The sequence below is a fragment of the Odontomachus brunneus genome, unplaced genomic scaffold, assembly GCF_010583005.1.
Source record: "Odontomachus brunneus isolate Ranch 3 - 2012 unplaced genomic scaffold, Obru_v1 Obru_scaffold_264, whole genome shotgun sequence".
NCBI classification, from domain to species: domain Eukaryota; kingdom Metazoa; phylum Arthropoda; class Insecta; order Hymenoptera; family Formicidae; genus Odontomachus; species Odontomachus brunneus.
Genome location: NW_022639714.1, coordinates 318,966 through 335,345, shown reverse-complemented (window position 1 = coordinate 335,345; position 16,380 = coordinate 318,966). Strand labels below are relative to the sequence as shown.

General features: G+C 40.8%; 3 protein-coding genes across 7 annotated transcripts in view; 2 read left to right on the top strand and 1 right to left on the bottom strand.

Moving 5' to 3' along the window:
- The window catches only part of LOC116852984 (cold shock domain-containing protein E1), an 8,199-nt gene extending 4,349 nt beyond the window's left edge, over positions 1 to 3,850 (bottom strand). Inside the window, exons 1-5 of the mRNA XM_032833805.1 lie at positions 3,775 to 3,850; positions 1,208 to 2,568; positions 942 to 1,118; positions 412 to 602; positions 42 to 318 (exon numbers count right to left, since the gene is read on the bottom strand). Coding sequence (XP_032689696.1) covers positions 42 to 318; positions 412 to 602; positions 942 to 1,118; positions 1,208 to 1,618 — 1,056 coding nt within the window. The 5' untranslated portion in view covers positions 1,619 to 2,568; positions 3,775 to 3,850. The remainder of the gene's footprint in view (positions 1 to 41; positions 319 to 411; positions 603 to 941; positions 1,119 to 1,207; positions 2,569 to 3,774) is intronic.
- Positions 3,851 to 5,324: 1,474 nt separating this feature from the next.
- On the top strand, positions 5,325 to 9,763 carry LOC116852982 (ataxin-3-like). Of its 4 annotated transcripts, XM_032833798.1 has the most exons (6): positions 5,325 to 5,473; positions 5,581 to 5,701; positions 5,785 to 5,949; positions 6,524 to 6,660; positions 6,951 to 7,105; positions 7,185 to 7,837. In XM_032833798.1, exons 2-6 carry the CDS (start codon positions 5,678 to 5,680, stop codon positions 7,835 to 7,837), a joined length of 1,134 nt encoding a protein of 377 aa, XP_032689689.1. In that variant the 5' UTR covers positions 5,325 to 5,473; positions 5,581 to 5,677. The 4 variants fall into 4 exon arrangements, with proteins under 4 accessions (XP_032689689.1, XP_032689692.1, XP_032689691.1 ...); XM_032833801.1 differs by lacking the exon at positions 5,325 to 5,473 and having other exon boundaries at positions 5,480 to 5,701; positions 5,855 to 5,949; positions 7,185 to 9,763; XM_032833800.1 differs by lacking the exon at positions 5,325 to 5,473 and having other exon boundaries at positions 5,480 to 5,701; positions 7,260 to 9,763.
- Positions 9,764 to 10,340: 577 nt separating this feature from the next.
- On the top strand, positions 10,341 to 15,536 carry LOC116852981 (SRSF protein kinase 3). Of its 2 annotated transcripts, none has more exons than XM_032833797.1 (6): positions 10,341 to 11,483; positions 12,357 to 12,552; positions 12,629 to 12,944; positions 13,188 to 13,766; positions 13,854 to 14,148; positions 14,619 to 15,536. In XM_032833797.1, exons 1-6 carry the CDS (start codon positions 11,269 to 11,271, stop codon positions 14,908 to 14,910), a joined length of 1,893 nt encoding a protein of 630 aa, XP_032689688.1. In that variant the 5' UTR covers positions 10,341 to 11,268; the 3' UTR covers positions 14,911 to 15,536. The 2 variants fall into 2 exon arrangements, with proteins under 2 accessions (XP_032689688.1, XP_032689686.1); XM_032833795.1 differs by having other exon boundaries at positions 12,339 to 12,552.
- Positions 15,537 to 16,380: the final 844 nt, after the last annotated feature.

The following is a 16,380-nucleotide window of genomic DNA, read 5'->3' as shown; positions in this document are numbered from 1 at the left end:
TACTATATTATATATATATATATATATATATATATATATATATATATATATTTTTTTTTTGTTTTTTTCTTTTTTTTGTTCAAAAGACTCACGATCTTGTCACTTACATTGCGTGTCTGTATTATAAATTCCACATCGTCTCCTAGCCTGAGTTCTTCTTTCATTGACTTGGCTTCACTAAAGTGGAAGAATATCTCCTTAACTACATCCGCACGCTCAATAAAACCAAAATTCTCTTTCATTGAGCACACCACTCCACGATAACGAACTGGATGTACTGGGTTCTCCAGCCTTACGTGACACGCACCCAAGTTTCCTCTAAAATTTGCATTAACATATATATTAGCATACAATATTAGCAATATAGTTGACAACTTCATATTAAAAACTGCCAACTGATGTAATTCGTACCGTTGATTGGTAGCAATTTGAAATGACACTTTATCACCAGCACGCAAAGTGACGTTCCCTTCGACATCATCTTTGGTATATGGCAGAAAAAAGCATTCTCCTCGATTTTCATAACTGATGCGTCCTTGTGAGTCACCACTTGCTTGTAACTCTGTTGTTACATTACCGATGCACCGTTGATCACCTAATGCCTGAAAGAAAATAATATACATGTGTTTACTTATATACCTATTAATATTTCTGGAGACATAATGTAAAAGTCCAATATTTGGACACTAATAATACTGGTACCTAAGTCTAGCACATCTAAACTCTGGCATTTTTATCTTTAAATACAAATATTTAAATTTTGAATATAGAAAATATACATATATATATTGAACATATATTCTATGTTGAAAGTTTAGATATTTATATTTAAAAATCAAAACAACAAAAATATTAAGAGTTAGCTGCCGGTGTTATTAGTATTCAAGCATTCGTGCTTTTGCCTTATTTACTACATGTGCTATTATTACTTTTCTACTAACCACTGGAGCGATCTTGCTAACAGTGCTAGCAATGGGCTTGCCTGTTCGCCTATCGTAAGTCATTTCAAATTCCACCGGATCTCCAATCTTCAAATGCTCTATGTTACCACTAAATTGGCTAAAATGAAAAAACAGTCTTGCCTGTCTTTCACAGCATTGTATGAACCCATAAGAATGCTGTTGAACAAAAGATGAAGTCGTGTGAAAATTAGTCATTTGTATTGATTTCGGAGAAAACAGTAAAATACGATGTGTCAACCACTCACCAACAATTTCTCGATTATTCCCGTTTCTCGTGTCCCTTGATTCGCAGACTGATCTTGGTAGGAAGGATTATTAGCTGCAGGTTCACCAGTGTAACCAGCGTTCGTTTCCATGCTGGTGAATTCGAACGGAAATCTTGTCGCGCCATTGCGTGGTGATGTTTGTGCACCAGGATAATTTCCATAGTTAGTAGTAGTAGTAGTAGTAGTAGAATTTTTGCCACATCCGGGAGGTGAACCCATATAGTGATCACCACTGTAGTTGGTACCATTTCGGTAGTTGTTAGTTGTGGGTTGATGAGATCCCGTCATGGCTTTAGGACTTGGTATAGCCATGGACTTATAGTCAAGTATTGCTGGGTCAGAGTTCATGATTGGCGGCTGGAACGTTTTCCACTGAGGATTGCTGGACATTGTCTTCTCAATTTGCGCAGTGCTTGTATGTGTGTGTATGTTATGTGTGTGTGTGTAATATTTACGTATAATTTAGATCTTCTTTCAAAAGAATTACTTAATTCCCTTTTATGTTCACACTTCTGTTTCACCACAATATATATATATATATATATATATATATATTTATATATATACTTATATTTAGAAATTTTTAGTCTTTTCAATTATTTAAGTGTTAACATAGATATCACAGAACGGTTCTTGGTACCTTATGTCTTTGTTCACTATTATAATGTTACAAGAACTTAATGAAGAGGAAGAGTGGCTCTTTGAAATGCCGCAGAAATGCAGGCTTCTTCATAACCAGGAAATGGAAGTGAGGTCTCTTCAAAGTATTTCTCAACACGTATCGTGAATTATTTTATCGGAGAGTACCGCGGTAGCTCGACGCGAACTTGGCACTCCTTGAACGCAGATACGGATGTTCTATCAACCAAGCGGAGCAGCACAATCTCAGCCGCAATCACAATCACGGTCACTGTATTGGCTCACCTATCTCTTGCTCACAAGGCTTGTTGTGTACACAATATACAAATGAACGATGCGATTAATGCTGATTTATGAATTAATACAAGTACAAAATCTTAGCACACCATATACTGTCGATACTTTCCATACGTATATGCTTGATTATAACAACTGTTTGATAAATATTCAATTTAGCGTGCATTAGAATAACTGTGTTCTTCTTAAACATCAGTCATCCTTTATAAAAGGAGTAAATCAAAAACATAGGAGATTTAAAGGATAAATGTTGACTTGAAAATCCTCAGATGTCTTCAATGCGTGCTGAGTGTGATTGTGTTCTTCCGATATTTCTATAGTAGCGTTTCCTTCTTCAGCTTTTAAATGTGGAATTTACAGTGAGCCTTGGTTTCAGAAGTGTCCTAAACTAACAATTACACAAGCTGCAAAAAGAAAAAGAGACAATTGAAGAAATTAAAGTTTTATCCACAAAATATATCTTATTTTTTAATTTGTCATGTAACAATAATTGTGATTTTTCTTATTAAAATACTAAAATATATAAAATACACAATGTTATCCTTAAGTAACACAATGTCTCTCATAATATAAATGATATAAAACTGAAAATAAAGACAAGAGACTTTATTCCTTATTTTATTCTGAAAGATGTTTATAGAAATTAACTTAACAACTTTTGTTGCCTATAGTATTATATATAGTAGTGTAATTGTGTCAACTGCAAAAAAAGAAACAAAAAATAAAATAAACATAAAGACCCTATACACAACATAATATACACAACAGTCTTGTTGAAAAATACTAATCTAAAATCATAAAGAATTCAATCGTTGCGCACGGACCGTAAATATAAACGACTGCATATATTACATATGCACATAGGTTACATTATCTCTGCAAAAAAACGGCAAAGAATGTTTCTTTTTCCTTTGAGGGGTTTTCAAAGTAACTAAAGCAAAACAATTGCGCGCTTATCTATAGTGCTCTACAGCGCAAGGAGCGCGCTCCTTTCCAATTATCTGACAATGCGACATTAACTCGGTGCTGCGAAACGTACTGTTTTATATCGTTACGCATCGGCCACATGATTGCTGAGAATTCCGTGTAACGCGACATTCCACGTTGCCGCGACATTGTGCGGACACGATCGTGAATCATGATCACGAGTCTCAGAGAGTCGCGCTGCGATCTCTGCCGATTCTCACCCTGTGGGGCGCTATCGCAGATTATTACCGGATCCGGTTACGCCAAGTGTTCGGGGAATTCGAAAAAGGGGTTGCGGCGGTCGCGCTGATACGCGCGACGGACTCGATAATGGTGGGTAGCGCGCGGACGAGGACCGCGGACGGATCATTTCGAGGAGCTCTCGCGTTTTGGCCGGAGGAGCAACGGTCAAGTCGTATTATCATGTGCGCTCGCCGCGGGTACGAGGTTCTGATTTTTTTATGAGGTCGCGGGCCGCCTCTTATCTCGTCGCGCGAAGCAGCGTGTTATTCCGCGCGTCCGCGCCGCCAAATCCGTCCGACGTTTGCACGTTTGTCGGCACGGGATCGCGTCGCTCCAGGTGACGCGCTTTCTTACACAAGGCTCGCAATTGTACGGCAGTTAGAAAATTTTTCAAGACTCACCACGACACAGCACAGCACTGACGACATGCCGCCATGTTGAATGTCAACATTCAGCGTTCGCATACACACACACACACACACACACACGGGTAGCCACCGAACGCAGGCAACGCATTGGCGCTTTAAAAGCCGGTTCACAATACAATTGAGACGTTCTGTTTCTGAAGCCTCCTGAGCCCATATTTTTAACATTTTTACGTATGTATACGTAATTTTTATTACGCAGTTATTTTATAACTATATAACTATATCTACGCAAAAGAATTTTGGACCCCTGATTCTCGAAAATATATTGCACACGATATTTAGTGAGAAACTATAGCATACGTAATATAAACATGAACGCGATTAGCGATGTTCAATGAGAGTATTGCTTTAAAAAGAAATAAGAGCTCTCATTGAATATCGTTCATTGCTAATCGCATCCAGTGTGAATCTAGCATAAGGGTGAAATTACACGGTGCGTAAAAGAGATGCGGAATAGAGAATATGTCATTGAAGCAACTAATCAGCGCTATGCTGCTCTTTGCTGATTGGTTGTCGCTATGCGCTGATTGGTTGCTTCTATGATGCACTCTCTATTCCGCAGCTCTTTTAGTGCTACAATAGGTGTAGTAAGCTTTAAGCCATAAGAAACTGACCAATTACAATAAATTATTCTTCTATAATTTGACTATGATTAGTCAATTTTTTAAAGCTTAAAGCTTACTATACCTATTATAGATCGGGACTTATGCAAAATTCACACCGCTTCTGATGTCCGACATACGATATCCGATATCCAATAGGAGAACAGCTTTCTAATAGAGAATTCAATTCTCCATTGGAAAGCTGTTCTCCTATTGGATATCGGACGTCGTTCGTCGGACATCAGACGCGGTGTGAATCCTCCATTCGCCATTACGTCTAGACGTATCTGAACAAGTTCGGATCTAATATTTTTTTGAACTTGTACTTCGGTATCTTGGCAGAAAGGGCTATTTGAGAAAGTCTGCAAGTCAAGTAAAATATAGAGAAGAAGAAGAAAGTCTAATCAGATAATCTAAAATTTGGTTCTGCTTTACTTCATTAGACCGAATGCAATCCTCATTCTAGTCTGACAGGATGTGTTCAGCGAACTCAACAGTTGCACAACAGTTGAGCAATTTGTCAATATAATTGGTCTAAATTTAGGAATCTAATAGTAAGAACCAATAATCGCTGATTGCTCACTGAGCGCTTTTTCCGCTGAACGCGCCTATACAGATATATGACTTGTCATATTCTCGAAAAATATCGCATACGATATCTCTATAAAAAGCTATAATTCATGTCACGTATACTATAGCTTTTTATTGAATTATTGTATGACATTTTTCGAGAATAAAACAATCGCTGTTTTTTTTCGAAGAACTTCCTAAAACTGATTCGAATGCTAAGCACGCTTTTCTGATTCTCAAATTAAAACAACTTTATATGAAACGCTCATATAAGAAAAACAAAATTTGGAATAAAAAGGTCGTACTTTGCGCTTAAATACGCGTCAAAAATACACAGCTCCTGCGCTAGAACTTCGTTCCTATTCCTTTCAACGTTCAATTATACTCATTTCACTATAAAAGTGGAATCTAGTTTAGTAAGAAGAGATCTTTTTTGATTAGACGCCATGCGAATTACGACTTTGAAAGTTGTCGCGTTCATGTGTACGCACAATATTAACGTAAGTACAGTTACATCTGTATTTTCACGATCCCGTGAGCGTGACACAATTGTTACTTGTTTATGGTTATAATGAAAAAAATATTTTTACGGGTGACGTTTGTGTAGCGAAACGGCTGAAATAGGCGGAGAAACGACACGGTTAGAATTGCGCACCTGATGTGCGCGTACCCTGCGTAAGCCGTGCCGTTCAGCGGATTGTGAAATGGAGAGTATATTTCACGAGAAGGTAAGTGCAATTCCGCCACGGCAATTCGACAGATTCTCCGTGGAAAGTGGGATCGCGCCAAACACCTCGTCGATGTTTTGCAGCAAGAGGGATACCTATGCGCCCAACATTGCTTAAATGCGCTTCTACAAGGCCCGTATTTTAACGCTGTAGATCTGGCGAGTTTCGGACACCAGATGGACGAGGAGGAGAGAATCAGGATGGCCGAGTCGGGTGTAGACAGTGAGGATTACAGGCTCTTCTTGGAGGTAAACACAGTCTCACAAATAGAGCTTTCGAATGTCACGTATATATATTGCGATAAATGATCGAAACACCATGTGCACCACAATCTAATTCAACTTACGCTGAATACATTGCTTTTTTTCCTTGATATTTTCTTGACATAGACGTTCAGAAAACATTTAGTCTTGTTATTATCTTAGCCAAGAGCCAAGCTGATATGAATAATTATGAAGGAAACAAGTCACTATTGAATCTAATAAAGTTTGACACATATCAATGCTTATACTACTATAAATATGAAAGTTGGAATTTTGTTAGGAAAATGATTAAATTATTACAAAATTATGCAGCATATTATATGGTCACAATTATATAGGATAATTTATACACAAGAATATTATATATAAATATATATTTTATGTGTAGTTAACATGTAAATATATATATATACATATATATTATATATAAACTACATTATATTATGACATGTAGGTTTACTTGTAATATTTACTTATTGATATTCTTGTAGAGAAACAGTTTTCCTTCATAATTATTCAGATATGTTTATAACAACAGCAAAATGCTTCTTATGTTTAGCAACCATCGGGAAACATGGACGACAGTGGATACTTTTCAGTTCAAGTTATTAGCAGTGCTTTGAAAGTTTGGGGTTTAGAACTGATTCCATATAACAGCACGGAACCGACAGCTTTACTGGCACAGCATGATCCTTCGTAGGTTATTTGTTAATTCTTTTTGATCAGTGACTATTTGAGTTGTTTTCAAACACTTTGTTCTATTGCACTTGCAACAAAGCATTCTCTTTAAAGATTTCATATTCTGTAGAATAATTATAGTAATAATGTAATAAGAATCATGTGTAAGTTGAGCATTACATTAAACAAACATGTTTATACATCCAATCATGTTCACATACTTCAAAATAGCTTTGCTTATCATGCTTTTGTAAAAAATGAATATAAATGCTTTTGTTGAAATGAATATAAATTTGTTTAATTTTCAGGCGGATGAAAGCATATATCTGTAATTATAGAGGACACTGGTTTACAATACGAAAACTCGGAAACCAGTGGTTTAATCTAAATTCAATGCTCAGTGGTCCACAACTTATATCAAATACTTATCTTGCAATGTATCTAGCTCAATTGATTCAAGAAGGTAAGCACAAAACAGGAAGCAAATGTGTGACCACGATAAAAACATTGCGTTAATCGTCAAACACGTTTTTTTCGTGTAGGTTACTCTATCTTTATCGTTAATGGTACATTTCCACAATGCCCTGCTGAAGATGTTCTCTTGAAAAATCCCGTAGTTGTGACGACGCAAAGAAGTAACGAAAAGGAAGATTCAAAGATCACACCCAAAGGTTATCGCTTAGGTACCAAGGCAGAAGATGACATTATGAAAGCTGCGCTTGCGATGAGCGAAATCGAGATTCCACAGTCGTCCTGCGCGACCAGAAGCTCGTTGTTTTCGCACCCAACCGAGGTACCCACGGATAAACCTCGTGAAAGAATAATACCTGTAAGAGTCGAGGGTTTAGGAGAAGAGGAGGAAGAAGAAGTGACAGACGAGGACGACGAGGACGATAATATGCAGTTAGCAAGGGCTCTGGAATTGAGCTTGCAGGATTCCAGGAACGACACAGACAAGACTCTAAAGTTAAGGTTGGACCTCACCGATGGAAAGACATTGACGCATTTAACGAACTCAGTGGACGAAGCAGACGAGGATGACGAACTGAGAAAAGCGCTACAGTTGAGCCTCGAGTGCGTCACCGCCCCACCGACACCAGATCCAGAGGATTTACGATGGCGTCGGTTGAATCATTTTGGCATATACACGAACAGAACGCCGAACAGCGAAGCTCCCGCGAATCTAAACACTTAACAATAAGCACAAACTCAGACACAAACAGACTTGCAGACTTTCATACACTGTACTAGACCACTGACAGCGATACTTGAGAATCTTAATAAGATCTGATACTGATATCATTTGGCGTGTTACTTGATCGTACAAGGTGTCTGATGATAACATATAAAACTCTTGTGCATGTGTATATTAGGCCAAACAAACTCTACCATTTTGCAAAAATTACAAAATTTTGATTAGTTAAAGAAGATTGGTAAATAATCACGCACGATATAGTAGATGAGCTGTGATAGCGACTGTTCAAATTGAACAAAAAATCCTATACTATTTTGCAAATAACTACGTCGATTGACGTCGATTTTCAGTTATTGACTGTATTCTAATATTCACTGTCAGTACTAAAAACCTATAATTCATGTTAAATACACTATACAGGGTGTCCCAGATCATCTTCACAATCTTTCGTGAGGACGTAGAGCGGATTGAGATGAACACAAAAGTTCCATACCGTTTTGCAATATTCTCAATAATAACCAAGAAATTATAAAAGACTAAGGAGAAACGCACGCTGAATGGTTGAGGAAGGAGCGGCTCGCGATTCAATAATATAGTAGGCGGATGTCAACGTGCAGCGAGTGGTAGATCAACGCGCCACTGTCTGTGCTTATATCGCTGCGATCCTACGTCTTGCCGCACCGCACTGAGGTGATATGTAGGAATGTAGCGATATAAACATAGGCAGTGGTGTGTTGTATTTCCAATCATCGTGTACCGATATCCGCGTACTATATTACTGGGTTCGCGCTGCGGCTTGAGCACTCCTCTTCCATCATTCAGCGTGTTTTTCCTCAATCTTTCGCAATTAATTTTTCGACTATTATTGTGAATATCGCAAAACGATATAGGACTTTTGTGTTCATATCATCAGCTCTACGACCTCACGAGAGATTGTGAAGGTGATATGGGATATCCTGTATATTTTTCATACATCGGAACGCAACCATTGAAGGAAGACGAGCGATCGCGCGCAATAATGCACCAATCTTCTTTAATCAATAACTCGGCATTTTACGCGATTGTTTGCAAAATCGCAGAGGAACTTTTTGTTCAGATTTACCTAATTTATATACGAAGTATGGAACATTTATCGTCGGACACCCTGTATATAGTAAATTATTTACAACAAATATGCGATATAAATCTAAGATTCCCTTGTGCATACTACTCTATTTTAGTGAGGTAATGACAGAATACCCGAGTATAAGAATTACAAACATCTATTTGAAAGGTTTATTCCCATCTTTATATGTCTCATCTCCAAACTAGTTCAATGTCAGAAAGTAGCGCCGTATTTTGGGAAGGCAAGAAATAACCACGATATACAGGGTGTCACACTTCAAAACGTGAGTGTTTCAAACATTGATAAAATAGAAAAAAGTTGCTTACATAAGAGCAATGGACTTTATTTTGTAGTATCAGTGACGAAAATAATCAAAATGTAAACTTATCTGTGATTACATTGAATAACTGCTTTGCTTCCCTGAGATATGGCTGCAGTCATCTTTACTACTACTATTACTACTACTACGTGCACCTTACATCACATCTCAAGAGTTCTGTGGTCAATGGTCTAGTATGTGGAAGTCTGTAGCACAAACTCTGCTAATACTAAAACTGAACCTGAACGCTGCATTGTAAATTATATGATTGAGTAGTTAAGCCCGGCAGGAATGTCACTTTGTATACTAATGTTATAATGATAAGAGATGTCTTCGAAATGAGATAGACTAAAGATATATTTCTGATTCCTTGAGACTGAGAGGGAGCCTTATTCAGCGTGTCTCCTTCTCTTTCCCAACATTGTTATACTAATCGTATTGCAAACTAAAAAAATGACAGAGGTATTAAAACTTGTTTTGCCATATACGTTATTTAAACACAGTCAAGAGTGTGATACGTTGGTCTAATTAATTTTTATGTATCCCATTTACCCTTTTGCACGACGCAATTGTATACATAACTGTAAATAGGGAATAACGGTCCCAGTGCTGTAAAGTAGAGCGAAGAAGAAATGAAAAACCGTCATCTTTCCCGATTAAAAACTGCCACAAGCGAAATACTTAGTTTACGTAGACGTGCCATTGGTCCGAGCACGTAGACAGCTGCGCGTCCGACCTGCGCAGTTGAGAAAAAATTGTACTTCCGTGCGCTGTTTTGCCCGAGTAGGTATCTGAAGTTGGTTACTACCGGATCGAACAGATCAAGTCTAGGTATTCGTGCATCATGATTGTTGATTAAAAAGAAATCCAAAATGTTTATCGACAATTTAATGTGACGTATTAAATTTATCGATGATATTAACTGGTACTAACTCGTTCTTTCAACCTGACGTTTAATCTCGCGTGATTAAACGGAGTTTCCGAATTTCGCCAAACGACGGCATCTTGAACAGTGACAAAACCGTGCGTGCTCGATCTGAATTCGAAATCGCCGTGACGGCACATACGTTAAAGTGAGTAACGCCATCGTGTCCTACTAAACGGAAAATCCACTGTGGTAAAGCAACATGATACGTCACTGGCGCGCTATCCCTATATATTAACAAATAAACAAGAGTAACAGAAATTTATCCAAGATCCTCCGCACTCGAGGCTCGTCTACTGCCACGGCGCGGAAAGGAGCGTGCACCGATCGACGGACGCGCAGCTCGAGAATCGGTGGATTCTCTCTCCGATCAGAGAGATCACACAGCGAAGTGGCAAATCCTACAGCGCGGCGAGAGAGAAGCATTCGCGTGCGAGGCGCAACAATACAACGCCGGGCGAGAGGACGAGCTGTCGCGCGCGGCAATGGTGGTGAGGCGGCGGTAGCGCCGATAACGACGGCGAAGTACAACGGTGCGCGAGAGTCGCAATTCTGTGCGGTGTCGGCAACCTGCGACGGTGAGGAGGCACGACGACACCTGCTCGACGAGGAGAACGCCACGGGAACAAACAGGAACGGACGTACAACGACGGCCATACTTAAACAATCGCCGAGCGGAGCGCGCGATACGAGAGATGCAGTAATGATAATAGTAAAATAGAGAAAGATAAGGACAGAGAGACCAAGATTGAGTGAGAGAGGGGGAAGAGAGAGAGAGAAGCGCGATCTCCGCTCGCAGCAGCCGCGCGCGAGGCTACGAGACGAGGACGGCACGAACTAAGCTGCATCGAGTCGAATCGCGTCGCGTCGCAATCGGGCACACGAGTGTAACCGCGTTATATCGGTGCGCGCGAGGGGGCGAGGAACACCGCGGAGGAGCGGCCGGAACGGGCGGAAGTGTAGGCCGTGTGTGTGAGCGAGCGTGCGTGCGTGCGTAGGGTAAAGGGGTAGTAGCGGGCGAACGGTAGCAGCGCGTAGGGGCCCGTGCGGTTTAGGTTCGGCGCGGGGGCCAGTTACTCGCGATGAGCGCCAAGACGGACGTGAACAGGCGGGTGCTGGCGATCCAAGCGAAGAAGAAACGGCACAAGCCCAGTAAGCGCAAAGGCAAGGCCAATCCTCAGAGCGAGCAGGACGCGCAGTTCTCCAAAGGGCCGCGCGGCCAGGTGACGGCCGCCGCCGCTGGTTACTCCGACGGCGCCACGGCGCAGCGCTCGTATCCCAGCGACAACGGAAACAGGTAAAGCCGCGAGCGACGACCGGTTGCCAGAGGTGTGCCCGGGCCTGCACGTTACGCCGCGCACCGTACAGTTACGCGGTGCTCGCGGTGCTTACTGTGTCACGTTACGCGCTCGTCGTCACACGTCCCATCGGTTCACGGGGATCACATGGTACCTCGCGGGTTCACGGGTGTGCGTGATAACGTCAAGCACAATAGAAGTCAAGAAGCGAATTTGTGTGTCGTGTAACCACTTAATTCCGCGGCTGAGATCAGAGACTCAGCAGTGGTTGTAGTTGCTAAACAAAGGGAAGGAAACTGCTCTGGCTGCACCTCAACGTCGACTGACAGCTCGTCGATTTCGCGAATCGACTTGCCAATAGTCATGTTAGGAATAATTTGTGCTTTCTGTTTGAACAATCTCCTGATTTCATCTTGAATAATCTTTCTGTTTTCTCACTATTGTCCTCTAATCAATGTAATATTATGTATATTTAATGGAGATACATAATGCACACAGTATGTTCTGTATTTCTTTTGATCTGTCGATTCTTTGGTGAAGAATCTCAAGTCGATGTTTTCCTTACAAAGATGTCAAGATACCAATTAATATTAAGTTGCAATTACATGTTTGAGAACTAAGCTTTCAATCTACCAATAACAAGTGACAGTTTATTTTTAGTACAATATTCAGTTTTCCAAAAGCTAGTTTTACTTTAACAAAACTGTCAACTATGGCAGCTGAAATATATTCAACACTAAAAGTCCCAAGTGTTGATAAATGTGTCCATGGGAGTCAAATGTTGACTGTGAATGTTCTGTGTGGATTATATCTCCTTATTTCTATTTATGATGGGATTTATACATTTGTCGTAGATTGGAACAATGTCATAGTTCCAGCAACGAGACGATAGAGGATGACGACGAGGTGTTCAGCAGTGAGGATGAGGAGCAGGAGGACAGCAGTGACTATTGTAAAGGCGGGTACCATCCCGTGAAAATAGGAGATCTCTTTTTAAATCGCTATCATGTCACTCGTAAGCTCGGCTGGGGTCACTTCTCCACTGTATGGCTCTGTTGGGATTTACAGGTACGACTTCTTCATGATACATCAATGATCCTCTTTTACACTTATAAATACGGGCTGTCTTGAAAATATTCTGCAGGATAAACGCTTTGTGGCGCTTAAAGTCGTGAAATCCGCATCCCATTTCACTGAGACTGCATTGGATGAAATTAAATTATTAAAAGATGTGCGCGACACGGATCCCGCCGATCCTAAACGCAATAAGACCGTCCAGTTGCTCAATGACTTCAAGATCAGCGGCATTAATGGTCTGCATGTTTGCATGGTATTTGAAGTGCTCGGACATAATCTCCTTAAATTGATTATCAAGTCTAACTACAGAGGAATTCCAAGAAATAATGTTAGGCGCATCATCAGACAGGTCCTTGAAGGCCTCGACTATCTTCATAACAAATGTAAGACGATTGTTTAAATTATTGGTAGTAGTAAAACTATATGTGTACTTATAGCCATTTCTGTGTCTCGATGCAGCAGTTTTAATAGAATGCTGTAAAGAACATTTAACACTGTATATAATGTATACATAATTCAGTAGTCATTATATGTGCAATTTATATATAGAAATATGTGCATAAACACACAGAATGTTACGACACGCGAAAATCTACGATTACGTAATACATCGAATTTCCTTGCAGGTAAAATTATTCATACAGACATTAAACCTGAAAATGTTCTTGTGTGCGTCGACGAAACTTACATTCGAAAATTAGCTTGCGAAGCAACGGAACTGCATTCTATGGGAGCAAAATTACCGGTGTCCTTGATATCCACCGCGCCGAAGGAGTTTCAGGAACCCACTCCAAATTCGAAAATGTCCAAGAACAAAAAGAAAAAGCTAAAAAAGAAGGCTAAGCGTCAGAACGAGCTCCTGAGGAAGCAGATGGAACAAATCGAGGAGTTAGAAGAACAAAATAAACTCGCGAACAGCACGAGAGAGAACGGAGAAGTTGAGACGAACAGTTTGGATCAGGACCTCAATACGGAAAGCATAGAGGACAATACGGAAAGCAAGGGTTCACCCGACATCTCGGAGCCGTCCGCCCCCTCCTTACATATGAACGGAGTGGACGGCTTAGCAGACGGCGAGAAGATACAGAATCCGTCGCCCGAGCAATCTGAGAAAATGGAGAACGTGACTCTCTGCGACGTGGAGAAGAGTTGCGGCGAAAGTGTACTACCACCTGATCCCGAGGATACCGACGAATGTAGCGAAGGTAGAGTGATCGCCGTCGGAGGATAAGACGCGCGGCTATGTTTGTTTCTCTCAGTCCGACCGGAATTATTCATTGTCTCACTTGCAGGTCGTAATTTAAATCCGCCGGAGAGCAAACAACTGAAACGGGCATCCGTGGCACCGTTAGATCCAGCAATAGTGGAGTGCGAGGTCGACGTGAAGATAGCGGATCTCGGCAATGCGTGCTGGGTTCATAAAAAGTTTACAGACGACATCCAAACTCGTCAGTACAGGTCGTTGGAGGTCCTGCTGGGATCCGGATATGACACTTCCGCGGATATCTGGTCCACCGCTTGCATGGCGTTCGAATTGGCGACTGGAGATTATCTTTTTGAACCGCACAGTGGCAAGGACTACTGCAGGTGACGATTGGAAGATTTACACTTCGTAATTACAATTAGCGTAGACTGGCGCAAGGGTCGAAAAGTCGAGTATAGGAAATAGACAGGAATAGGTTAAGTTGATCAGTTTATTTATAACTTTAGCATAAATCCAATAAACAGCTTCAAATTTCCATCACTCAGCTTAGGGACACTGAATAATTTGTAGAAAAAGTTCTTTCCTTTGTTGTTTTATTCATAGTACGAGATTTAATTTGATAAATTTACTCACAGCTTTTATTCGACTTAGGGACACTTTGAATAATTTGTAAAAAAGCAATCAGGTCTATTCCGTTGTTGTTTTATTTATAGTACATTAGGTTGATTTGCTCGAATTTCTTTGAATTAATCAAAACCAGCTTTCGCTACTGCTTGCCCCAGTCTGCGGAGCGTGTAATCGTTCTCCCGCGACGCTATTTTAAGTATCGAATCTATTCCCGTTAACATTTCAGAGATGAAGATCATTTGGCTCATATTATCGAGTTGTTGGGAGAAATACCGAGACGTATCGCACTCTCGGGTAAGAACTCGAAGATATATTTCAATAAAAAGGGAGAGCTAAAGCATATCACCGTGTTGAAGCCGTGGGGTCTATACGAAGTGCTGACAGAAAAGTACGAATGGACGCCGAGCGAAGCGCGCGAGTTCGCAGAGTTCCTAACACCGATGCTCGAGTTCAACCCGAGCATGCGAGCTACCGCAGCCGAGTGCCTGAAGCATCCATGGCTGCAAATCAAAAAGTGATCGCGTTTTTTTATCGTTTTATCTGTAATCCCCTCGACTCTCATCCCGGTCCTAACGCCCAGATTACAATCGTAAATCGAGAGTGTGATAGGAAGCCGAATAACCAGCAGGTGTCAGCCGGGTATCACACATCGCCGCAGCGAATCGTAATCTCGTGACCCAATTTACATGCGAGTATAGTAGTGGTTTCGAATTCCCCAAGAGCGCACACCACAAAACTATTTGATATATAAGATGAGAATTACGGGGAATTGTAACATATGTTATTATACTGTAATCGCCACGAGGGAAGATGTCTTCGCGAGAGGGAAATGTTACGTAAACCGAAAAAAGATGTTTCAAGAAGATTGTTATACCCTTTACACAAATGGTGATTTGACAATATCACGGAAGTCGTTCCGGGAAAATTTCTCGCGAGCGCAGCGAGCGAAGTGTCGCAAAATCCGAAAATCGTTCGACAGGAAGATCTTGCTACATTCCGCTGATTTCCATAACGGCCGTGCGTGCGCGCTTCCTAACGCAACACTCTCAAGACATCGGCTGACCATTCGCGTAGTAGTGTGTACACTTGTTAAATCATATTTTTAATTAGAGATGAGAGACTTAAATTAAAGAATTTCATAGTACTTTGTTACTTTACACATTCGTGCCGCATCCTTCGTAAACCGTCGTTTAATTTAGAGCTACGAATATTCCAAGAGTCGTGGGACCCACTCGTAATGCGCTGTGACGATACTGGCGGGCTCGGTAACGTGTTTGGTTTAAAATTAGGCCGTTCGCCTTGACTCAGTTATCCGTGTATACTCTCTCATATACTGCGCACCGGTCGCTGTAAATTCTTGCCAACAAACTTGTCGAGTAATCGCAAGGGGGACAGAAGTGGCTACTTAATTAATATTTTACGTCTACCTCAGTCTACGCGAGCCGTTCAGAAATACTCACGAACGCATGCACGTGATATGTGCGAGACTTGCCGCATTCGCGTGTCAATCGAAATAGATGAACTTGTATATTGTAGATAAATTGTGGAAGAGAGTCGGTCGCTAGATTCTTGGTATATACACAATCAACGTGGGCGCTAATTGGGATAAGACAGCACGCGCGTGTACAGTGTGCATCGACGAGACGCATTCACATGCCATCTAGCTAATACAAAATTGTAAAGTAATTTTTCCAATTTGCATATTGGCGTTAGGTAGGCAATTTAAATTTTCTTTCCGCAGCGAACGGCGATAAGGCTGCACAAATTACAATTGCGTATACAGTATAAAGCTCGAATCAGACCAACGATTGCCGATTGATAATTGGCGATTGACGATTGGTTCTCAACCAATCGAAGCAAAGTGTAACTATTGATTGTGGATTGGGATTACTCTGATTAGTTAAACACTAATCGCCAAGCATCAATTGTCAATCGTCAATCGCTAGTCTGATTCGGGCTTAAGAGAAACCGCGCACACACACTCACAC

Excerpts from the sequence above, each read along its gene's own strand:
- LOC116852982 (XM_032833799.1), top strand. The coding sequence starts at position 5,678 with ATGGAGAGTATATTTCACGAGAAG. Across the intron at positions 5,702-5,784 it reads AGAGTATATTTCACGAGAAG|CAAGAGGGATACCTATGCGC; the intron begins GTAAGTGCAATT and ends GATGTTTTGCAG. Across the intron at positions 5,950-6,523 it reads ATTACAGGCTCTTCTTGGAG|CAACCATCGGGAAACATGGA; the intron begins GTAAACACAGTC and ends TCTTATGTTTAG.
- LOC116852981 (XM_032833795.1), top strand. The coding sequence starts at position 11,269 with ATGAGCGCCAAGACGGACGTGAACAGGCGGGTGCTGGCGATCCAAGCG. Across the intron at positions 12,553-12,628 it reads GGCTCTGTTGGGATTTACAG|GATAAACGCTTTGTGGCGCT; the intron begins GTACGACTTCTT and ends AATATTCTGCAG. Across the intron at positions 13,767-13,853 it reads TACCGACGAATGTAGCGAAG|GTCGTAATTTAAATCCGCCG; the intron begins GTAGAGTGATCG and ends TCTCACTTGCAG.